This window comes from Euleptes europaea, chromosome 10, assembly GCF_029931775.1.
Source record: "Euleptes europaea isolate rEulEur1 chromosome 10, rEulEur1.hap1, whole genome shotgun sequence".
Classification (NCBI taxonomy): Eukaryota; Metazoa; Chordata; class Lepidosauria; order Squamata; family Sphaerodactylidae; genus Euleptes; species Euleptes europaea.
Window position 1 is genome coordinate 16130413 of NC_079321.1, and position 26054 is coordinate 16156466.

Consider the following 26054-nt stretch of genomic DNA (forward strand, 5'->3'; position numbering starts at 1 on the left):
TGATGTGTGTTTGGGGGTGGTGGTTGATTTTTTAAAATAATGTTTATTTAATAACATGTTCCATCCATGTTTACAGGGGTTGATTTTAATGGTTTTATAATGTAATTTTATCATGTATATTTTAAATTATTAGCTGCCTTGCCAGCCCTTGTAAGGGCAGAAAGGCGTGATAAAAATTTTGTACATAAAAATTTTGCCATTTTGTGCAATTGCTTACAGTTTAAGGCCGGGAGATACTAGACTGAGGACTCTTGTGGTGTTATCTGTTCATGGTTCTGAAGGGATTTTTGAATCTGAGCTACAGTATTGCAACAACCACTCAGCTTTATCATCTGAGCCAGAAATGTAATGATGCCTTTTAATAGACTTTCTCCCTCTCTCATAATACTAGAACACGGGGTCATCTGCTGAAGCTGGAGGGTGAGAGATTCAAAACAGATAAAAGGAAGTATTTGTTCACACAATGCATAGTTAAATTGTGGAACTCTGTGGCCCAGGATGTGGTGATGGCTGCCAACTTGGAAGGCATTAAGAGGGGGAGTGGACATGTTCATGGAGGAGAAGGCTATTCATGGCTACTAGTAAAAATGGATACTAGTCATGATGCATGCCTATTATCTCCAGGATCAGAGGAGCATGCCTGATATATTAAGTACTGTGGAACACAGGCAGGACAGTGCTGCTACAGTCGTCTTGTTTGTGGGCTTCCTAGAAGCCCCTGGTTGGCCACTGTGTGAACAGACTGTAGGACTTGATGGGCCTTGGTCTGATCCAGCATGGCTTTTCTTATGTTTTTATGACTTCAAAAGGCATTGCTTTGTGGCATAAAGATTACCTTTCACATGCCTTGGGCCCCAACAATATAGGGCTTTAAATGTCAAAGCCAGCACTTCCAGTTGTACTGAGAAACAAACTGGTAGCCAATTGGGTTCTTTTAAAACAGGGGTGAAATGATCACCATACTGTGTGCCCATCAACTCCCTTGCTGCAGGTAATGTTTCTGAGGCACCTTCAAGGTATAATTTAATGTGGCATGCGGAAGGCCTTCCTTGTGCAAAGCAAGCAATGGGATAGAGACAAAAAAGACCCCAAAACAAAATGATCCCATCACTGAGGAAACTGCTGCAATTACGAGTATATCTTATATAGTATTTTCTAGTATACAAAGCATTTTACAGTACTAGGAATGGTCCAGTGATCCATCAGTGGAAGACACTGAAAGATGCTGAGCTTTCCTGCATTCTTCTCCCACCAGCAGTCCTTTCAGACCCCGGAAAAGTGCAGCTCTGATTAAGAGACTCACCTTCACCCCCATTCCCTGCCCCACTGGAGTCTCTTGACCTGCATGGCTATTGGTAGATATGGATCCTGCAACCCAGGGAATAAACTTTCTCATAGCTGAAAAGGACTGCTGGAGGTGGAGGGACTGGAATGCAGGACAGATACACGATCCTTGCATCCACCCTAAAACAGACAAAATGCCAGGACAGATACACGATCCTTGCATCCACCCTAAAACAGACTATATATATAACAAAGAATTCTGCAAATATTTAAGTATCTTTAGTACCTCTAGCTGCTGTGTGGTAGAAATGAGTAGTTATCTAATCAACATGTGGAAGTCTGTTACAATCTTTAAGATAAACAGAATGTTATTTGTGCATGTCACAAATACTTACGCCAATGCCGCCACAAGGGAGCCTGACAAACATTGATGTTAGAGAACCTACAGGAGGTAAAATAGAGCAGCTGTTATCAAAATTACCTCATTCTAAGGCTTTAGAGCTAAGTTACACACTATTTAAAAATTTGTAACTGAAAATATTTATTAGCATACAGTATGCTGCATCTTAAAGTTTGCTACTGAAGGAACTGATCCACTCATTAAATGTTACTAAGTGCAGAGTTACACCTTTCTAAGTCCACTGAAGTGTGTAGTTCAGAAGGGTGTAACTATTTTGGTTGGCTCTGGAAATACTGAATGTATGATAAACATCTCTGCTCTTGCTAACCTCTTGCTTATACCACCACCCTTTGATTTATCAATTTCATACATTCTCCCATTTTAACCACCAACGCCTTCAGTCCCCAATCACGTAACTGCGGTAACATTCATATTAAGAAACACCTGTATTAAGAAACACTTAGGATCTTCTTGCTAGATTGGTAGCAAAAATTTATTTTCTCAACTACCAGAACAAAACATACTCTGATGTAGGAGCTCCTACTGTTGATGTACTTCCCAGATAATACCGTATATACTCGTGTATAAGCCGAGTTTTTCAGCCCAAAAAAAGGGCTGAAAAAGCCGAACTCGGCTTATACACGGGTCAATACGGTAGGAGGGGGGAGGAGGGAGGAACTTACCGCTGCCATCGCCGCCTCGCCCGGGAGCCTTTCTCCTGCCGGCAGGGGCCTGGAGGGGCCGGCAGGAGGTCCCTGCTGGCTGCTCTGCCGCCGCCCAGGCGCCCGGGAGCCTTTCTCCTGCCGGCAGGGTCCTGGAGGGGCCGGCAGGAGGTCCCTGCCGGCTGCTCTGCCACCGCCCAGGCACCCAGGCGCCTTCCTCCGGCCAGCAGGGGCCTGGAAAGGCCTCCTGCCGGCCCAGGAAGGCCACGCCACCGATTCGCCGCGTCTCCCGGTAAGTAGGGGGTTCAGGGGCTCTTCCCCCTCCCCCCCTTGGATGGCACTGGGGGTGGGGTGGGGGGGCCTGGGAGTCCGGCGGGAGGGCGACCTGGGGCAGGGGCTCTGCGCTCTAAAATGGCGGCCGCCATTTTAGAGCGCAGCATTGCCGGTAAAGGGAATTTCTTATTGACCCTCGGCTTATACGCGGGTCAATAAGAAATTCCCTTTTCTGGCCTCAAATTTGGGGGGTCGGCTTATACCCGAGTATATACGGTAATCCTCATAGGATATGGCTTCATCCTTAAATATTTGGCAATATATGAAAATGACAGCATTTAAAGCACAGCTCCTGTAACTGAACAGTCAATTGTTACTATAATTTTTAACCATTTTACTAGTTTTTCAAGCTTCTCCAATAGTACTTTAATAGCAGCAATTTCTATTGTATTTGAGAAGGATACGGAGAGTTTTTGCCCAAATCTGATCCAAGAATGACCGTTCGAGAAATATCCTCATTTCCTTTTACAGCTGTTAAAATGTCAGCCTTTTGTGAACAAATGCATTATGTGTGTCATTAAAATCACAGTCTGATCACTTTCTTAAGTGCGGAATTCAAATGTCTCTCAAGTTGAAATATAAATGGCAAGAGTTTCTAATCAAATGTATCATCCACATTTTAAAAAGCAGCAAGGTCACTATGAATCAATTGTCTCTAAAACTATGTTAAGCACAAATTATATTTCGTTCTTTCAAAAATTTAATTGACTAATATTCTAACCTGGTTCGACTTATTTCCAAGTAAACTTGAAGAAGACTGCACTTGGAAATAAGCCCCAGTGGATGAATAGCAGTGGGCTATAAACAGCATTCTAATTTTGTACCCCAGACCCCCATCAGCTGTAAGCCTTTCAGTTTCTACAACTATGTAACTACATTTATAAATAGTGCCATAATTCTTTAACAATTTTGCTGTTATTCTAGCAAAATTATACGAGTCTCATAGAAGAGCCAGCAAGGTGTAGTGGTTAAGAGCGGCGGACTCTAATCTGGAGAACCGGGTTTGATGCCCCACTCCTCCACATGAAGCCTGCTGGGTGACCTTGGGCCAGTCACAGTTCCCTCACCTCAGCCCCACCCACTTCACAAGGTGCCTGTTGTGGGGAGTGGAAGGGAAGGTGATTGTGAGCCGCTTTGAGACTCCTTATGTTAGAGAAATGCGGGGTATAAAAACCAACTCTTCTTCTTTTAACGTAAGCAGTTCTAGGTGATACGAGATCGATTAATGATTGTTAAGGAAAATATATTTTAGTTTACAGACCTATAAACATACTATATATTTCTTTTTATTTTTTAAAAATGTTATTCTTCCTGATTTTCAGAATAGTAATCTTCTGCATGACATGACCTGACCTGCCTTGCTCATTTTGTTTTTCAACTGCTGTTGTATGTTATATTAAAATAACGCCAGCACTTTGTTGGGATTTTTTCACATTCAGTTTAAGTACAGATAAAGAGTCATGTCAAGGGGCTCCTTGCAGGATGCAGAAGCTGTAAAGAAGCACCCTGTTATGTAAGTACAGCTCCCCTGAACACATGGGCATCAAAGAGTCTGTTCCCATTGGTATGTGCACATGGAATACGGAGAATTTTGGATTGCAACCTAGACAGAAAAGAGTACACCATCACTGAATCCTATATATCTACATATCAAACTACACATGTACACGAACTGTTAAAGAACACTGAATCCCCATCTGTACACGAACTGTTAAAGAACACTGAATCCCCATCTGTACCTAATAGTTTCTTACTATCCAATTTCTGTCTGTTCAGAGGATTGGTACCATAAAGCAATGCATGGGCTTCTGAATGAACAGTCTGTAGCTCTTCTAGAGTTGCTTTTCTTCCACGGATACACTGCAGGAGAAATTAAAGGAACGAAATTCCATTTGCTTTAATTAAATGAGCCACAAAGATAGGAGGAAATTCAAAGTTTGGTCAGAAGTCTAACTTTCAGAGAACTGGTGTCAAAACTTGTGTTATATTTCTTCAGGCTAAAAGATGGAATGTGTCTTCATCAAACTAACTACACAATTTTGGGATTATCTGTGAATATATGGATGGGATAGTGCTTGCCGCATTGGTGGGGCCTGATGATGTGGACAAGCTGCTCAGAAGTGTGTGGTCCACCTCATCTAGACATGATAGCTGTTGGTTATTGAGCTGGACTGGGTTGGTCAAATGGGTTTCGGAGGTAATAAATGCCTCTCTGCGGGAAGGTGTAGTTCTTTTAACCTCCTCCCCTCTCTATCAGGCCACCCATTACCTCACACTTGCTACGAAGACCTGTCTCCTGGAGTCGCGACCAAATGCTCTGGATTCTCCCTGCGTGCTCTGGGTGACTGTTTGTGTTTCCACAGGTACACTGGTGTTTCAGCATCAACGTATCATATACAAGGCCTGCGTTAGGAAAATAAAAGATCACTTCAAATTATACCATTATTATATGCATGGACAAATGCCGTTCAAAGTAGAGACTTTTTAATTCAATTGCATGTATCGCCTAACTGCAACATCAAATGAAAAATCAACCAGATGGATGGACAGCTTTTTAGAAGTTGGTTTACCCCAGGTCTCAGATATTTAATTTTTTAAAAAAATCATGTGCCAAAATAAAGTAAAAATAAGTGAAAGGAGGAAAAAATAAGATTCACAGAAGTATCTGAAAAACAATAGGCATCAGAGAATCCTGTGTCACACAATTATAGAAAAAAATCCAAATACTTCAAAAGAATCTAATTTCAAGAAAGTATGTTTAACCTACATACAATTACAGCAGCGGGTAAATCTACCCTAGTGCGTTTTTTTTTTTTAAAGAAGCAGGAACAGTAAGTGGACAAATGTAGTGTCTTACAAAACAACTAAGACAGCAATCCTAAAGTGCTAGCTGAAGAGGCTAAAGATGACAACTAACTCATCCACACCAGTGTATCTTGAAGACATGGCAGCTGATTTTGGTGTCACATTACACTGATACCAGCCTAATGATGCTGGTGTGGGGCTAGAATTCAGTTGCGTGGAGGACATGTGATGGAAGTACTGGCTGTAGCTAGGATCCTAAACTCCACAGGAATCACAGCTCACCTACAGAAGTATCTCAGCCAGGACCACCCATTATGGTACTAAGACCATTTTTTTCTGTGCCTTCTACATGAAGCTCTGAAAAGGAATTTGAGGCCATCTCCAGGACAAATACGGAACACCAGCAGATAAGAGGCTGGATTGAACATATTTCCCACCTTAAGCTCAAAAGATTTACCAGGAAAATAATGTCCCCAGTGCCTTGTTACAGAACACTTGTAAGAACCAATAGCCTGCTTTCTGTTTTGGGTAAGCTATTTGCCATGCACATGGAGTTTAAACTGAAGTCTTGGATTGAGAGTTGCAATATTTTGGGAGCAGAACAGTTTGGTTTTAGGAAGGGCTTTTCCATAATGTATAATGGAATAGTTATGTCACATTTGGCTGAAAAATACTCAAAGCTGAATAGTCTATATGCTGCCTTTTATGATCTGAAGTCGGCATTCAACACAATAAGTAGAGAAAAGCTATGGGCCAAGTTACAAACATAAGCAACTTCTAGGCAATTACTGCATTCAATCTTTGTACACAAATACAACTCTACAGGTTTTGAAGGTCAAAGCAGGATCTTTTAACAGAAAGAATTCCTGCAGTAAAAGGAGCGCAGCAAGGATGCATTTTGGCTCCAACACTTTTTGAAGTCTATATAAATGAATGGAGGCCTTTTTTGCCAAAAGTTAATGTAATGGCTCCATCATTAGGAGGTCCTCCAGTTAATCTAATGCTGTATGCTGATGATGCCTTGTTGTTATCATTGACTAGGCAAGGTTTAAGAAATCAAATTAAGTAATTTATTAATTACTGTGAAATTGATTTTCTTAGCATAAGTAAAAAAATCTTAAATATTGGTATTCGAAAATAATAGGAAGATGGGGGATCCTTGGAGGGTACAGGGAATGGAGTTTGAGCAAGTCAATTCTTAGAAATATCTGGGTGTCCATTTTGATGCACTTATCATATGGGAAATCCATTTAAAATATATAATAAGCAGCTTTCAGCTACTGTATAAATTCTTGAGGAAATTTTATTTTATGAAAGGTGGAGAGTCTTTTTCAGCACTGTCCAAATTATATTACTCTGTTATTACCTGCAACTTTGTATAGGACTCTGTGATGGAAGCACGTGGTTTTTAAAGATCTTGAGAGATTGCAAACAAGTCCCCCCCCCCCACAAATCATATTAGGAATTCCCAGTTATGTCTCCAATTTGGTAATTAGGTTAGAAATTGGGTTGTGTTCCCTACAATCAATTACATGGAAATATGCTATCAAGATGTGGTTAAAAATATTATTGCTAGAATCTCCTAGACGATTAGTATGTCTTGTGTGGCAAGACTCATTCTTATCATCAAGCCTGAATGCTTTTCTTGGTAAATTGTGTGAGCTGGGATTTTCGACAGATGATAATTTCTTTAATCATTACTCTGATCTCTTACTGAACACAATAAGTGAAGCTATTTTATTACAAGAGTGGTCTGGGCTGCTCACTGATTTGTGTAGGGAGTGTTCTCCTCTGTATTATGGGTACATTCCTACTACTTGTTTTACAGTTGCCAACTATCTGATTACTATGCAAAGCCTTCAGTGAGCTACAGAAGAGATGCTTTGTGAGAATGCGCAGTTGTGTCTTCTTTCTTACTTATTCTAGTGTCCCTGATCCCCTTATTTTGCAAAAACCTTCTTTTCCTTCCAAATTCTTGTTCCTACAGTGGGACCTGAACACTTGTCTGAGAGAGACCATCTGTATTCCCCGAGATGGAGAGGTGGCTAGGTGATGGGCGTGCACTGCCCCCCTGCTGTGCTCACCTACCAGGATTGCCCTTAGCAATCTGTGACATAAGGAGGTTTAAACATGCATGTGCAGGTATCCCTGGAATATGGCAGTTAGTGGACAGTCCTTCATACAGCTGAGGGTGTGGCATTGCATGTGTGCTTCTCTGTGAGTGACATGACGACATCACAGAGATGGGCAACTGTGGGAGGACTGGCTCTTTCCCTGTATGGCTAACATGGGCCATCGCTGGCTTGTCTTTTTGAAACAAGTAGGTGTCAGCTGTATTACCACAGACACTATTCCTGTTGCTATGTTCTCAGTCCCCTAAAGTAAAAGGGTTTTTTTTCTGTTGTTTCTCTGCAGGGACAGCATAAGGTATCATCTAAGGCTAAACTGTCATCATACTGGGATCACTGACAGTAGCATAGTGAGATCGCAGGATTGTGCTGTAAAAAAATGTAACCAATTGAACTTACGGAGACATTTAAATACTGTGAAAATAGTTTTCAGCAGTACCTGTTGTGAACTGTGGTTTGCAGGGTGGCTCCTGTACTGACATGGGAAAGTTTGCAGAAGCAGGTGAGGATTGGGCACGAGAAAGCGGCCGATGCCCTCCAAAGGACACAGGGATACCAGCAGCTTCCATGGATGCCTGGTAATTTCTCAGCTGGTGAATGCGTTGCTGCTCCAGTAAAAGCGCTTGCTGTTAAGGAGGATGGACTGTGTTATCACTGCAAGAAGGTTTCAACGCATTTGATACATTTGGGTTTGCAGTGACTTTGTGATAACGAATGCATTCACAATGACTTCACTGAATCTCAGCAACATTAGCCAATATATCTTCAAGCACAAATTAAAATTTATCACTGTTAAAGCTAAAATTTAAGCCTTTTAGTGGCGTTCCCAAGGACAAAAACATTAAAACCTTTAAAATACAATTCATAACAGCCACTTAATATTTTGCCTGAGAAGGGGGAATCTTGCTTTTCAAATGATAGTTAAATTGATTACCTCATACACCAACCTGTGTTAAAGAGGAGGTTGGCAAAAAACTTTGAGAGTCTCTGCTTTAAAGCACCCAAGCTGTAATTACCATTGGATTTCTTATGCCTGAAAGTCAGAAGGAAAATTGTACATGTTAGTCTGTAGGCCAAGAGCTGAAGATTCAGATTATCATGTAAGGTAGCAAATTCTGGTTTTGTTTTTCTGAAACATGTTGGCATACAAGATTATGTTTTCACATGATAACTGGTTGTTGCTTCAAAGTTTTGTCAAAATGGCTGAAATAACCTTTTCTGATTTTGCTATGACATTAAGTGACAAACTATAATAAACTACTAGTAATAACAGAATATTAAATAACAGAATATTAATAACAGCAAATTAAAAATATTTCCACACGTGAAATAACGAACATCTGTGGTGACAAGGGCCCCACCACATAAAAGAATCATTGACTCTGTATGTATTATCTACTATTGTACTGAAACAACAAATCCAAGATATGTGTCCCCTCAAATCCTCAAGCTGTGGAAGATACTGTTGTTTCTGATTTCTGCTGTTTTCAAGTAATCTTTAACATGGCAAAAAGTTTAGCAGAAGCCTTATACATTACAGAACTTCGCAATTTCAGTACTATTACTGTATCTTTCCATTTATAAGGACTTCAATTTATAAGGACTTATAAGGGAGCCAGTGTAGTGCAGAGGTTAAGAGTGGTGGTTTGGAGCGGTGGAGAACCAGGTTTGATTCCCCACTCCTCCACAAGAGTGGTGGAGGCTAATCTGGTGAACTGGATTTGTTTCCCCACTCCTCCACACGAAGCCAGCTGGGTCACCTTGGGCAAGTTACAGCTCTGTTAGAGCTCTCTCAGCCCCACCTACCTCACAGGGTGTCTGTTGTGGGGAAGAGAAGGGAAGGTAATTGTAAGCCGGTTTGAATCTCCCTTAAGTGGTAGAGAAAGTCAGCATATAAAAACCAACTCTTCTTGTTCTTCTTCAAATGACTTCAAGTGATATGTATGACTGATCTGACTCCAGACACTGAGTTCAGGAACTCTTATGATGTTGAACAGCAAAAGATGCCACAAGAATATTATTCTTACATCACAAAATTAGTTTCCCAGAGTGCTACGTGTATTACTTAAGGACTAAAGAAAACTGCTTCTGTATCCTGATCATCACTCATTTCCTGATCTTGTGAAAGAAAATCAGGCCCTGAAAAGCCAGTTACTTTATTTGAAGTCTATACTTATGGATGATATTCTCAGAGCTGCACTGCAGATATGAAATGACATCCAGAATCAAGCATTTCACCCAAGCCTGGACTCAGGAAACATTGTAAAGGCAAGCACGGCAGTTGCAACATCCTAAAATCCATTCCCTAGCGATGTCCAAAAACAGGAGGAGGGAAGAACTATGCTACCCAGAAATTCTTAGAGGCAGAATTGTATCGCTAGATCAACTGATCTATCTCCTTCAATCAGGACCCAATGTATACCATTAGCTGTGAGCAAAACAAATCCCCTAAGCACATACTCCTTCCATTTTTAAGTGAAGTCACTAACAGGAAATATAAAGTGATCAAGATTCTCAACTTGACTTGTCTTAGCAAGTCATACTCCCAAGAGAACTTCAAAAGACCGACCTTCCCTGCATGCATTTTTTTTTAATGTCTGAAGGCAACACTACTGTACAAGTTAATATCGACCCTGAAATCCTGGCTTGTGGCAAAAAAGACCAGTTAGAGACACGACTCAGTGGTGAAGGGATATCACCCAACCAAAAGTCATTCCCCTAAATCAATGCCCCAGGGGGTCTAAGTGAAGAGAAGCACTGCCAGCCTGGAATTCAGGCTGTTGATGTAAAATGATGGAAGGGGCCACCAATAACTGACAGTGTAAAGGCAGGCATGGCGACATTGTTCTGCTTCACTTGATACCAGAAAGTCATCTGGCTTTTGGCACACGTCATACCACAAAGGCCAAGCAATGAATATCTGGCCAGATGTGCAAGGCAATACTGGGTATTTGCTTGGCTATCATTTGTATGCGCTTGCAGGATGCAGGAGTTGAGCACTGAGTGAGGTACAACTAAACACAGTTCAGCAGCTAGGGTAGTAGAAGGTCACAACTCTGCAACCAGACTTCACCAGCACTAACATAGCTAGCTTGGCAGGATTTCCTATTAAGGTGAAAGACCATCACAAAGAAGCTACTGTACATTTGAAAGAAAGTCATCTCTGAGGATCAGGAGAGCTCTGAAAGCAAATGCACCATTGCCTCTTCTTTTTTTGTCTTTTCCACTGAAGCATTCCGCAAGCGGAAGAGGAAGGAACACGTGCTTTTACTTGATTTCTCATTATTGCTGCACCTCCTCCTCCCACTGCGGCTCATTTGCCTTACGAGGGTCTCCTTATCCTCAGAGAGAAGTTTTAGGGCATACAAGCAGGCTACTAGAGAAAGAAGATGATGGGGAAAGATCTGCTGCAACAATTCTTCCAGTGAATCCAGCCCTCCCGACCCCAGATATGGCCAAAATGCTTCTCCATCATCATAATGAGGCACACCAGAATTTCAAGAATGTGCGTTTGGAACTAAGTTCTCTACCTGCCAATGTTCAGAACAAAATATAATTTCAAAGCATTTTCCGATTTCAAGAAGAAGATGACTTTCAGTTACAGCAAAGCTAAGCAAGTTGTATTGAAAACTGATACACCTTTTGGGGGATATGGTCCTTTTTGCCAAAATTAGACAGCTGTATGTGAGAGATGTCTTAGCTCACCCTCTGGAATCTTGCCTTGGCACCTGAAAACAGTGATGGATCACTCCATAATACGAATACAGGCTGAAACCGCTAGAACTATATCTTTCGCGGAAAAGTTAAAAGGCCCATCTCTCTGCAGCACCAATGGAATAAGTTTGCCGCAGAAGATAAAAGGCAATTAGAAGACATTTGAACTGCCAGAAGAATCTGTATCCAATACTGTACTTTGAAAGTGTATGCAACTTGAAAAGATACATGTTGTCTTCCAAATGTACCTGAAAACTACGATTAAAGATACCAAAAGATGCACATAAGGGATAAATATTAGCCTGAAGCTGAAAACCATGTACCACCTCATCTGTGAACCTCATCTAACAAGCCTCAGATCAAGTCCTCTTTATTTTAAATTATTTACATCAGTTAAAAACCAACCAAAATCTTATTTCACTGAAATACAAGTAAAAATGAAGCAGTCTATAAACACCTCTAACCATTCAAGAGTAATCAAAAGAATACTGGGAAAATTCCACTTTACACAGCCTCTCTCATATTCTTGGGAAGCCTACTTTATAGCACAAAAGCAGCCACCGAGAAAGCACAAGCAACAAGAGTTCTCAGTGACCTGAGTGAAGGAACTACTAATAATCCCTGGCCTGGTGATCACAGCCGCCTTATGGGCACATATGGACGGAGGTGGTCCCACAGATATGAGAGAGCCAGAGCATGAGGGTCTTTAATGGTCAACACCAGCCTCTCAAATTAAGCACAGAAGCAAAATGGTAGCCAATGTGACAATTTTAATCTCTAGCTAATATCTTCAAAATTCTTATCCCTGTCAACTTGTCTGGCTGCCACATTATGTAGTTTCAGCATTGTCTTCAAGGGCAGAACCACATCACAGTAGTCGAATTGTGAGGATACTGTAGTATTGATAACCGTGGCTAAGCTGGAGGTGTCTAAAAAGAGGGACAATTTCCATGCCACGTGAAGCTGGAGAAAGGGCACCTTTTGCGACCTGGTTTACATATTTTTCCAGCAGAAGATCCAACAGAACAACCAAGCTCTCATAATCCAAGCCACATCCTAACAGCACTATCTCTGTCTTATCAGGATCAGGCTTCAGCATTTTTTTCCTCATCCACGATCTCCAGATGTCATTCTAACACAGAGGAGGCTGCATCCCGAGGCTTAATTAACGCAATGTATTCCTGAGTGTCGTCAGCATATTGATGACAACCCATTCCAAAACTGTGTCTCTTACACAGATGGTTAAATAATGATGAGAATACTGAGGTCTGCAGAACTCATACAGTAAATGGGTAAAGATGGGAAAATAATGGACTTTCCCTTGTTCTACAGTTAATACTGTGAAAACAGTAATGGCAAACACAATAACACGTAAAACGTATTGGCAGATTTGTTTGTATTTTCTCAAACCAATTTTAAAAATTAAAATCAGCCACACAGATACTATAGCATATATTTTTAAAAAATGTTCTTCAGCCATCTTGATGATGTAAAACTTTTACGACTCAGAATGCTTATAATGTGCAAACATAATCCATATATGTACCATTTATGGATACAGAATTGGCATTTGCTACCTTACCTGATACTGATTTCCACTCTGGCTCACAAACTATGTGGTTTTGGCATGTTTAAGATAAAGGGCCATTTTAATTTTAAATGGCAGTTTCTAGGTCAAGGTTATCTAAACATAAAACTGGTCTTAATTTGGTGGATCACAAGCGACAAGCATTTTTAGAGAGGGATAGAGAGCAGGGAAGGAGAAATATGGACGAAAGAGTGAGAGAGATGATATGGATAGGCAGATCCAGAAAAAAATATATCTTAAAAAATTAAATATGGATCCCACGTTGCAAGCTGTGGCTAAAGACGGCCCTGGATCTGAAAGGTTCTTCTAGTAATTTGAATGTAAAGTTTTATCCCTTGATACCAGTTGTGAAAACGAGGACATTCAAAGCAGGTATCACTATAAACTGAATTTATTGGCCGTCTACATGTGTGCTGATTATTACCTTTGCACACAACCGCAGGAAGCCTCGTAGCCACGAGGGAGAATTTAAATTAATATATACAGTATCTGCCGGAATTAGTCATAGGATTGGATTCCCGTGGAAGAAAACCACGAGTGCCAGTGGCAGCACTAAACTTACTCTTCACTATCTCCTTGATCTAAATGAAAGGGGGTTTCTATCTTTTCTGTGTGTGCGAGACATGGCAAAAGATATTCTGACAAAATTTCAAAAGCAATTTAAATAAAATCATGCAAAATGATTTCAACAATCCGTTATTCCATCGGCACATTATTTCATTAAAAATTATACTGAAGTGTTTGCTGCTGCTCTTCTGTGCTGTCACTTCAGCGAGTGGAACTGCACTCAGTACATTTTCCTTTCCACTCACGCATCGCTGGCTCTGACCCATTGCATGGCATGATTCATATTCACCGCATGATTCACAGGCTGGCTTGCCTCAATGGGTGCACAAATTGTCCAGGTTGATAACTCATACAAATCATGCAACTTTTGTTAAAAAATGTTTCTCCCATGCATTATCCAGAGAAAGGAATAAATCCTGAGTGCCGTGTTTAGTAGGGGCTCACAGTTTCAGAGATAATACCCTCTAAATTAATGCTAGCTATGAGCGGTTTTCACATGCGAAGGGGAAGGCAGCGTTTGCCTTCTTCCTGAATTTTTATCTAAAACAAAACACATCTCTCCATGCAGGAACAAATAAATAAAAACAAATACTCCTTCCTCTGTTTCAGATAAGATGGAGATGCTCAGAAGCACAAAAGGAAAAACACGGCTTCTCCATCGCATGCCTATTAAATCGGGACATGGGTTAGAGGTCCTGATGATTTGGCTCTTCCCATAATTTCTTCTTCTTTAAATATACGCTAAACTAGAAGCTTCTTGTCTATATTAAGGTTTGTGGGGGCATCCGGTGAAACTGACAGTAGATTCAAGATAAAACACTTCTTCACACAACATATAATTTCCTGGTGGAATTTACTGCTACAGGAATTTACAGCCACTGGTTTATGTGGCTTTAAATTGTGAAAAAAGGTCCATCAACTGCTGTTAAACATGGCGGTTGAATGGGACCACCATGTCTGGAGGTGGCATACCTCTGGAGTGCCAGCTGCTGAATGCTTTACGGCAGTGTGAGGCTTTCTATCCATTCTGGGGCATTTGGTCTACCACTATGGATAACTGGATGTTGGACTTTATTGACCACTGGTCTGATCCAGGACGGCTCTAATTACATACTGTTCTTGTGATAGGAAACTATCCATCCTTCTATGGAGATAGCATAGCACAAGTTAGTTCCCAGAACCTCTGTCATATATATGGCTATGGAGTCAGTGTTTGGTATCAAGCATTAATCCAGTGATGTGTCACTTTTATGTATTTTGTCTGTTTAAAACGGGGAGCCCCAACATGGTACCCACCAACACCTTTTCTAGCACCTGCCAAGTGTTTTTAGAAAGTGGGCCAGCTGGGTATTTTGTCTAGCAAAGTTTCTAATTGGTCCAGTGGATATTAAATTGGCTGTGCAGATTTTTTCAAATGTTGCTTCAGCAGCCGCCGCCATGACAGTACAAGGATTTTCACCGTGGGACTGAAGGTAAGCTGCAACAGACAGTTTGTGGTGGGCTCTGCCTCCTGCAGCAACTACTGTATGCTGGCTCTGCCTCTTGTGCTTCCTAGAGGCACCTGGCTGGCCACTGTGTGAACAGACTGCCAGACTTGATGGACCTCGGGCTGATCCAGCAGGGCCTTTCTTATGTGGCAGCCACTGCACAGCAGCCATTTTGTGCCTACGCCCACCACACTGCTTCAAAATTCCAAGGATGCCTGCAGGTTCAAAAAGGTTGGGGACTCCTGAATATAAAGTCTGCAGACAACAGTCAATAAGTAATAAAGATATGCTTCAGTTTTAATGTGTTCAACTTTACCTGTCTGAATAGCAATTCCTGCTCAGCCTGCTTCTGCCCTGGGTCTAGTTCTTGTGGCATCTCTCCATCTTCGTCATTCTCAAGGGGTTCTTGCTTTACCTGGACCATACTGGCCAGCCCCTGGGCATCCTTCTGGTTTGATATTCTATCAATATATGCATCTTCCAAAAACGCCTGGTGTTCTCGTAATTCCTCTTCCGTCTCTTCAGGATGGCTTTCATGCTGGCGAGAAGATTCATTTGTTTTTGGTATTTTCTGAAAACATGGCCCCAAAATTTATTTCTAAAGCATGATCCAGGAGTCAAAGCACACAGTCTTACCAAATCAACCGTTTGAAATGTTGAAGAAGAAAAAAATAATCTTAGAATGTACAGGCATATCTCGTCTTATTGCGTTTCGCTTTATTGCACTTCGCAGATAACTACGTTTTAAACAAATTGAAGGTTTGTGGCAACCCTGCGTGGAGCAAGTCTATCGGCACCATTTTCCCAACAGCATGTGCTCACTTTGTGTCTGTATCACATCTTTAGCAATAAAGTATTTTTAATTAAGGTTATGTACATGTTTTAAAAGATATTCTATTGCACACTTAATAGGCTATAGTACAGTGTATACATAACTTTTATATGCACTGGGAAACCAAAAAACTAATGTGACTTGCTTTATTGAGATATTTGCTTTATTGCGGTGGTCTGGAACTGAATCCACAATATCTCCGAGGTATGCCTGTATATGAATAGGTTAGGTTTTTAAGCACATTTCACCTGTTTTCGCATTCATTAAAATCCATGTATTGGTTGTTTTGTAAACTGGGAACTATGCTCTAAAGCTGCTCTCAATGGTGTTCAAGAACTTTTGGAAGGCAAAATGTTCAGACTGATATTCACTAAATGTTCCAAAGATTCCTTGAACACTGCCACTTAACTAATGCATATTAAGCATTCAATGTCAAATTATATATTTTTGCTACTATATAACAAAGACATTCAAATTTTCTGGCTGCATCCAACAAAACTTAAAATTTCTGCTGAGCAATTAGGCAGATAACATGTACATTTAATTCCACAGCATGATCTATAATCAATAGTTTGTTTTATTCAGTGTCCCGTTTTCATTCTGAGTGGATTAATATTCAGGACAGTAATACAACGTGAGCATTACTTCATAGCTTTTTATGCATGTTTCTATCTTTAGAAGCATCTATACAAAGCCATAATACAGCACACCTAGCATCAATTTCTTCTTCAGCACACTTAGGAAAAAGATACTGAAGAAGAAATTGGTGCTAAGTGACACTTGAAACAGTGGATGTTGGGAGTTACTGCACTTCATCAAATATAAAGATTGGCAAAGTTAATTAATGTTTTGCCTTATTTTCAGGAATCATTGCTTCAATCTTTTAAATTTTAAAATAATATTATTGGTATTAGATATCACTTAACTTTAGCAGAGCCTGAATATTAATGCTTTTAAAAGTGCCAGAGACCAGTTGGTGATATCTTTCAGAGAATATATACATGCTTTTCCATTGTTTTTATCTGAAATTATATCACTGATTGGATAAGTACATCAAATATAAAGGAAGTTGGTTAGTGGTGACCATCTGACAAATGTGTTTAATGAAATTACTTATAACATAACTAACAGACTGCGCTGGCCAAAGAAATCCATGGACGCAGCAAACCCAATGGACTGTCTGAGGAAATGCAGGGAGACAAATGTCCCTTGCCAATATAGTCTACGTAAGAAAACAGTGTGACACACAGACGCTGAAGGCAAGCTGCAACTACTAGTGTACATTTGATAAAAGCCATTGGCCGTGTAGAAATGCTGAAATGTAAGACAGAATACTGAAAGCAACTGGCTCCCCTTGCACACTGGATGAACTACCTGTGGTGCAAGAAAACATATTAAAATAGGTGTTTCTAAGTTCTATAGATATGGACCCAACTCAGTGATGGGGATGAATATCTGCCAATGAGACAACGAGCGCTGTGAAGAAAGTGGCACTCCGGAGATCAAGGAAGGGGTAAAGACCTCTGTCCTTCTTTAGTACAGCAAAGAAGGAGGAACAGAGAATCCTTGATTCTGCAACTCTGGAACTGGCTTCACTGTTCACTTCGGAAGAGTTTCACCATTTCTTGAGAGCCAGTGTGGTGTGCCAGCTCAACCATGGGGCTGAGACCACAGATCCCACTTGCTCAGGAAGCTCCCTGGGTGATCCTCGACTCAACAGTCTCTCTCACCCTCACAGAGGGGATGTGAAGAAGAAATGGAGTACAGGAAATCTACATATGCCATCCTGTGCTCCATGGAGGAAGGGCATGGTAAAATACAAGTCAGATTCTTTTTCAAAAACTTGAATTTGGTGAGGTTATGCAAAGAATTCCTGAAGGAGGCAGTATGTCAGAATTGATGGCAAATCCAAGAAGTGGCATAGTTATGACCCAGTAGTCACAGTCACTCTGACAACTTCAGGGTTTTCCCGTAATATGATATTCCCTACATATGTAACAGGACATACATTCTGTTTTGCTTTTTCTGGTTGGCGCCTTTGATGTTTAGACAGAGGCAGCGTGATGTAAATCTCGACCAGCATGGTATCTAACCCAACCCTCCACCCAACAGACTTAACCCGGTGGCTTCTGAATAAGTTCAACACCCATGAGGGAAACAGAAAAAGAACAGTAACTTTTATTTCCCAGGGATAGGGAATAAGGTGGTTCAGAAAAGAGGATTGAAACTATTTACAGGTATAACAGTCTTGCTGGGCCCTTTTATTTATAAGATTACAGGTGATATTTTAGGAGATTAGAGAGCAGTGAGCAGCCAAGTTTGTATACTTGAGGTGAATACTGGCCTTCCTTCAGCCTCAGGATTCTCCCAGTGTAAATGTGTGCCCCTCTCAGAAGTCAAAATCTTTCCCTAGTTTCCCTCAGAAATTGGGACTTCGAGACAGCTACCATCTACTCCTCAAGCTAGCCTGCTTTACCACAAGGACAGGTTCCAAGACTTCCAGTCTCCTGAGACAGGTTCTCTCCCAACTAACACTCTGGAGACACATCCCGTTTCCACACATTCACTGGTTGAGCCTACTTACACACAACACAAACTCTGAGGCAAGATACCTCTAGTTTCTCTCCCTGAAGATTTATACCTGACAGTGTAACAGCTTTTTCTCTCTCGTTCCCCCCTCCCATCTGGCTTTTCTAGCCCTCACAGGGATCCTGATTGGCTGCCAGCTGCTCTGCTTATGCATCAAAAGGACTAAAGGGGATTGGTGTTTTTCAGAAAGGGGCAGGACCTTGGCCCTTCTGTCACAACCTGTAAGGGGGAAATTCCTACTCTCTGTTTGTCATGCCTCAACCATTACTTGGTGAATTTTAGACTAATGGACATCTGGAACCTCTGCAATGATTGGTGATCAGTTTCACTGGTCTTCATTAGGCAGCTGATGAATCAAGGTGTCTCCTGGGGATTTTCCGGTTAGCAAGGTTGGTCTCCTACAGGAGCCCTAATTGACCTGTGGCATCATCCTCATCCCTCTTGTGGACCCCTGAGTGCTCCTTGATTTATGAAGGAATGGTTGGACACATGGTTAAAGGACAACAGAAATAAAATTCAAAATGAATACGATTAGATGAAGGTATACTGTAATGGTGGCGGTGACATCAAATGTGTGCTCACTTCTCAACTACAACTGTGTCCACACAGCGGAAAAGCTTATTGCGAGTGTGCATCCCACCATATCTGGGCTCAATCTTTGCAATTCCTGTTTACTAGTAAGGTCTTCATTTCAAGCCTTGCTCTCTGTGCTCCCACCTACGGATGTGAAACTACTGGCAACCAAAGATGGAGTTTTGCCAGCAGTGACATCCCATCTATCTTTGAATGCTCTGGGAATATCGTGGTCCTGATCTGTGCCCCAATGAGTGACCAATGATCAGTAAGGAGCATGCATTAGGATAGATGAAAATAGTTTATTAAGCACAATGCACAAACCAACAAGTCAAACAATACAAAAGCAATAAACCCTTCATTCAAAGTAAAAATAGTACATGATAGGTAAAGTGCTTTTGGGCGGTAGAAAAATGAACCTCTAACACATTTCAGACAAACAATTAAAAACCACAGATAAATGAAATCATGAAGTAAGAAAGAATACAAATAAAACCTTTTATAAAATAGAAACAAATGTGACACGTGTTTGGTGGGGCAGGTCACAGGACATACATACAATAGCCACGTGGCTCATTTGGTTCATGGTATTGTAAGCAAATATTACTGCTTCAGGGTATGTATAGTTTAGGGGGAAAGGATATGCGGTTTTATTGCTTTTCTTTGGATCTTTGCTCAGCTTGCTAAGATATTATAAGGTATTTGTGGTTTTGTTTCATTAATAAAATTTATTTTGAATGCTATAGTTTGAACTATAACCCCAAATTTGCACTGATCATGTTTACCCAGAGAGAGACCAAGGCAGCCATTAAACTCCTCAACCCTCTAGTAGGTTAGGAGTCCCTGGGATTGCCAAGGCAAAGGAGAGCGTGGAAGTGTCCAAGTGAAGCCTCTAAAGGAAGTGGAAGAAAGGAGGTTGAGATCAGACCACTCAGATGGGGATTTCCTTTGATACGTTCCTTAGGACCACCTGTGTATGTGTGTTGCACAAGCCTATGGGAAGCCCCTCAGGGCTGCCCAATTACATCTGCCAGGGGCATCTTAATCCTAGGCATAATTTCTGAGAGTAAAGTACAAAACTGAAGGCTAATCTGTGTGCCCAAGGAGACGGAACCCTGGACTCTTACATTCTTTACTGTGTGCTTCTAGAATCAAATATTGTCTGGATATAGAGCAACCACTCTCACTGGCTCCCTCTTCCAAGATGGCAATTACCACCAGGAACTGCAATGCCAGCAGCTGAGGTGCTGTGACTCAGTAGTAGAGCTTGGCATGCAGAAGGTCCCAGGTTCAATCCCCGGCATCTCCAGTTAAAGGGACGAGGTGAGTAGGTGATGTGAAAGACCTCTACCTGAGACCTTGGAGAGCCGCTGCCGGTTTGAGTAGACAATATTGACTTTGATGGACCAAGGGTCTGATTCAATATAAGGTAACTTCATGTGTTCATGTGAGCAGTGCAGAGACTGACTGGGCTGCCGTGGCTCTGCTGCTAACAAGCTCTGCTTCTGGCATTCAGTTTGCTCTGCTCCCCCCACCCCCAGCTTTGCATGCCTTTTGATCCTCTTGAGCTACGCTGTCGATCGGGGCAGGCAAGCAGACTGTGAGAAAAAACTATGATGGAAAAAGATGCATTTGGAGAGTGTGTCCTCTGATCTGGCTCCCCCCACCCCCCGCCAGGTTGACCACCTACGTTCCTCAGGCCGGGAGAAAAAATGGAACTGAATTTGAGAAAAGAGACTAGTGTCACAAATCCTACAGTTCAAGAGTGATGTGGGAACTCTGTTGCCATCCAACCAGGGGACATCACTCAGCATAGTTCTTAGGAAGCCCAGCCCTGTGGTGTCTTAGCAGAAGGTCTGTGCAATACCAAAAGGAAGCACTTCTCAAGAGTCAAGATTGCCCCACTCAGAATCACTGAACACATATATGCAAATCTGACTGGGAAAACTCAACAGGCAAGAAAGAATTTTATAAGTATTTCATTGTAATACGAGACAGTTAAAATTTACCCAAACGAACTATTTGCTTTCAAAGAGATGGTTTCACTTACTGTTTCTAATAATTCCAATTTTATGTTTTTCTTCATAAAATGTTTGGAAACCTGCAAGCTCCAAACCATTTCAGTTCACTAACTCGAATTAAGTATGGATCTGGCAATTGTATAGCATATTTGCAGAAGTACAAACATGATGTCATTTTTATCTTTACTCTGCTATGAAAGTTCTTTTAAAAGTGGTCTCTCCTTATTTCACTGGAAAACAATGTACGCAAGCAGCAAAGCTTTAGGCTCAATCATGGCAGGGATCTAGGTGGCCAGATCAGATGAGCACAGGTTGGGGGCTATATTCTGGGCTAAGTTGGTTAAAAGCAGTTTTTGTGGCTGCATTAACTCACTTCTCCAGCAGTAATGCTGGTTCCAGTATAATCCCTAGGCTTTTAACTTAAATTCACAAGGGTCAGCTGATCAATTTACATCCCACCACGACAACTTTGCTCACTGCCATCCTGCAAGGGGCCAAGATCAACAAAATGTGCCTTATCTGTAGCAGCCCCCACCCTGTGAAATGGCCTGCCTGAGAAGGCCAGGAAGCCTCCTACTCTCCTAGCAATTCCCAAACTATGTAAAAAAAATGTTGGGGGGGGGGCATTTTTAATAAAAACAAAAAATAAGCTACATCGTAACAGATTGCTCCATCCATGAAAATGCATTGTTTCTATTTATGTGATACCATGCTTAGCGTTGTTTAATATGCCATGTTTCGTATTTATGTTTTGTTCAGACAACAGCTTTGTTCCAAATTTCTGCAATCCTAGTCCTATCACATTACTTATTAGATAACTGCATTGCTTGCACTGATTTACACAGTGTAATTCGCCTTGAATCTCAACGAAAAAGTCGGACAAGAAATAATGTAAAATAAAAAATAAATAAAAATAATATAGTGTCTAGTGATAGTGCCCTGACCTGGATGGCCCAGACTAGTCCAATATCATCTGTTTTTGGAAGTTAACAGGGTCAGCCCTGATAAGTATTCAGATGAGAGACCAACAAGGAAGTCCAGGGTTGCTATGCACAGGTAGGCAATAGCAAACCATCCCTGAACATCTCTTGCTTAGAAAACCCTACGAGGTCGTCAAAGGTTGGCTGCAAATTGATGGCACTCTCCACCACCACAGTGATAGTGGTTTTGTTCCTCTTTTCTTCTTTTTAACCTGTAATTGTAGCACTTAGAGTATCTGGAAATATATGCACCAGAAATACACCCACAGCACATGAAAAGCCAAAGCACAGTTTCTGAATTTTGCTCTTTGAGAGAGAAGCTTGCATTAAGGTTTGGGAAGGAAGATGACAGGGAGGATGAATGGCATGACTTAATTCAAGGGAACTCTTAGACATAACAGAAGAAATAATTGCTGTTAAGAAAATTTCTGTTTATATTTCTAAGATTTGTATTCAATCAAAATCATGCCAATTTTAACCAATTAAAAGAACAGTGATTTTGTATTTGTATATACACTACTAAAAATAAATGAAAAACGTGTGTGCCTCCATCAAGAAACCTTTGTATGGTATGATACAATTATCACTTCTGTGTGTTTAAGAAATGTAGCATATCAACAGAGGGATTTAGAAAGCTGTCATCTTGCCTTCAAATGATCCTTAGAACTTAAGACATTACACTTACATAATTCTTCCAGCCTTCACATACTTATTAAAGTAACATATGTTTCAGAAGGAGAATGAGAGAAATTGTGCAGCAAAAGGCCTTAGAATAAGCCTGTCAGGGCTACACCTGCGAACATAACCAAGTGCAAATCCACTCACTATTTAGGGGCTATTATTTTAATGCAGAATGTTATTTTAGGGAACAAATTTCATAAACATACAACTCTTACTCAGATGATTTTTAAAGGAATCCATTTTATTTCCTGCTACTCAGGTTGAGAGGACCACATTTTGTCCACATGTGCAATATGTCTTTCCCCCGTGTTCTCTAAACAAGATCTAACAATAAGCAATCCAAAGATGAACACAACTGACATTACTACAAGCCACGTGCATAATAGCAGAAGGCTATAGAAGTGCATTAAAATTGCATGAGCAAGAACAGGCAATCAGTATACCTACCTTGTTAATGTGCAGCTGCTGCTGCTGGAATTGCTGTTTGTGTTTTTCTAAGAACTGCTGATGCTGTTGTTGAATCACTAATTGCTGTAGGGCCTGGGCATTCTGGGGAAGAGGAGCAGACTGGGTACGGCCCAGAGGGCGATGCTGCCGCAGTTTGTGTATGGAGGGAGAGAGCCGGTCCGCGCCAACCAGGGATTGCGCATGGAGGGGGAGAGCCCCCAGTCCTGAAAGATACCAGTCTGAAGATAATATGGAGAAAAACAGCGGAGAAAAAAAAAGAGGAAGAGGAGAGGGAGAAAACAGCTTTTGAGTAAATCCCATGCTGACAGTAACGTGCCATGAAGTTAGCCATGTTGTCATTCTGTTCCAGCCAAAACCTTTAAAAATAAAAGTGCCTTCAGATAAAGAACGTTTTATTTCTACACATACCCCAGCCACACACATATATATAGATGAATATGAGTGAGAAAGAGGATGCTTCCACGTTCAAAGCTCCCATGAAATTTAGATGTAAAGCTGAATGATAAAACCCAGCCCCTGGTTGGGATTCAACAATACCTAGGTATTCATTTAAATGTCAAGCGGGAGCTGGGCTGAATGAAATTAGGGCAATTTTGTTTCTTAGTAACAGCGTTACACTCAATCCCAAATATCACCATTCAGCATAGTTTTGACTTAGCATAGAGAAATGAATGCAATTGATTTGAAATTCCTCATCTCCTGCACGGAGAAACAAGTGGCTTCCATTCTAGAGTGGGAAACTGTGCTTTAGATGCCAGGCCAAACCTTTACTCAGGCTTTTGAGTTAAGCCGTTTTTATGATCTGCTTCTAGCCTTAAGCTGCTAACTGTTGTTTTTATGTCTTGTTTTAATACTGATAAATTTATGGTCAGTACTTTTATGATTTTATTGTACTGTTTTTACCTAGAGAGCCAACTCAAGCAGGTCTCTGGACAGGTGCATATACATTTTTAAATAAATAAGTGGTGGGGAGAGCTGTTGGTTATTGGACATTCATGAAATATGTCTACAAAGGGTTATTAGCTATTACAGCCAATCAAAGCTTCCAAATTTGGATGCAGCATGCCTCTGACTGCCAGTTGCTAAGGGTAAACTGCAGGAAAGCCCTGAAGGGTAAACTGCAATAATGCCCTGCTTTTTGACTAGGCCTTTGAGTGGCCGTTCTTGCAAACAAAATGGTGGACTTGTAAGCAGCCAGACCTCTCCTCCCAATACAGGGTTCCATGAAGGCACGGGGGCCAAAGACTGACATCAGAACAAGACACTGCTCCTCACGAAATGGATGCCTCTCAGAGTTTTTGGGTCCATCAAATGCCTGGGCAGGAATGCAGATGACTGCTGAACTTTTCTCCGGGCCCTAAGGTGTGCCTAGCTGGACAATGGGCTACCTGATCTCCATTGTGTCACCCTAAGGTGATTTAATCAGCACTCCGAGCAGACCATTATTTACCATATCTGCATCCATCCCAGCAATCAATCAGTATTCTGGAGAATAGTCTGGGCATTCTCTTGGGTCCTGATGACTCAGCAAGCCTCTTCTATCTTTTTGTTTGGACCTTGTAAAGCAATCAACTCTTTGTCTCTGGCTTTCCTGCCAGCTTACCTCATACCGCCTCAGGACCCATTTTGCGGCATAAATAGTGGGCCTTTGGCCATTCATAGTGTGTGTGTTCTGGATCCGTGCATGCACCTCCATTTGCGTATGGGCTCTTTCCTTTGCTTCTGGAAATACTGGTCATTTTCCTCTTTAGAGCTGCTTTCCCTGGACATCCCTTCAAGAATGGTAACTATCACCCATCCCTGAAGCTTTATCCAACTTCCTCTCTTTTTCTCTTAGCTCTTGTGTGTGCTTGAAAACTTATTTCCTGTTTTACTATTTTTATTCTTTAATAACACACATTTAATTGTACAACTGCCTGCTCATTTGAGAGCTTTCACCCAGGATCATTCTAGTATATGTAGGTTATTGATTCCAGTTACCCCTTCTCATTCTGTCTCCCAGCTAATTCACCCAACTAAAGTGGAGACTGCCTATTTAGGGTAACAGACTAGAATGGCCTTTGGGATGGTACAGCAAGAGCCTCCTTAATTTCATACTATGATGTCCGTCACCCTCTGGTCAGACTCTGCAAGAAGGTACACAGGTTTCCTGGGGGCTTGAATAATAGAATTAGAAGGGACCATACAGGCCATCTAGTCCAACCCCCCACTCAATGGAGGATCAGCCTGGAGCATCCCTGTCAAGTGATTGTTTAGCCTCTGCTTAAACATGTTATCCTATACGCCAATGCTAGAATCCTCTATGCCAAGATGGGGGAGCTGAAAGGCTTGCTGCTAAATGACTATGCAGGTATTTTAGAAACATGGTAAAATGGGGGGAAATCAATGGGATATGGTCATCCCTGGGTATAAGCTCTAAAGACAGGACAGGGAAGAACATGTTGGAGGAGGTGTTGCTTTGTATATCAAAGAAGACATAGCGCTAGAAACTTTAGGGAATTGAATCCCCCAACAGAGTCGTCATGGGTGGAGATACTAGGCCATAAGTTACTTAAATGTGGGGTATACTATCACCCGCCTGATCAAACCCTTCAGGCTGATCTTGAAAGGGAAATAAATAAGGGAGGTGACTAAAGCAGATAATGTGATACTGGGTGACTTCAACTACCCTCACATTGATTGGAAACTCAAATCAAGATGTAGAAATGAGGTTTCTAGTCATCATAAATGACTGTGCACGGGAACAGTTGGTCATGGAGGCAAAAAGACAAGTGGTGATCTTGGACTTGTTTCTGAGTGGAGCTTGAGACCTGGTGCAAGATGCAGGTACAGTTGAACCAATTGGGAACAGTGACCACAAAGCTATTAAGTTCAGCATTCATGAACATGGAAAGTTACCTCTAAAATCCAAAACAGTAACATTTGATTTCAAAAGAGAGCA

General features: G+C 41.4%; 1 protein-coding gene across 3 annotated transcripts in view; it reads right to left on the reverse strand.

Annotated features, from left to right (window-relative positions):
* Positions 1-26054, reverse strand: part of HDAC4 (histone deacetylase 4) — a 107739-nt gene that overhangs the window by 24318 nt on the left and 57367 nt on the right. The window contains exons 11-16 of one of the 3 annotated variants that reach the window (XM_056856246.1): positions 23093-23316; positions 15286-15540; positions 8053-8239; positions 4949-5082; positions 4419-4539; positions 1680-1726 (exon numbers count right to left, since the gene is read on the reverse strand). In XM_056856246.1, coding sequence (XP_056712224.1) covers positions 1680-1726; positions 4419-4539; positions 4949-5082; positions 8053-8239; positions 15286-15540; positions 23093-23316 — 968 coding nt within the window. Of the gene's footprint in view, positions 1-1679; positions 1727-4418; positions 4540-4948; positions 5083-8052; positions 8240-15285; positions 15541-23092; positions 23332-26054 lie in introns of all 3 variants that reach the window. The other 2 variants (XM_056856247.1, XM_056856245.1) reach the window with 2 other exon arrangements.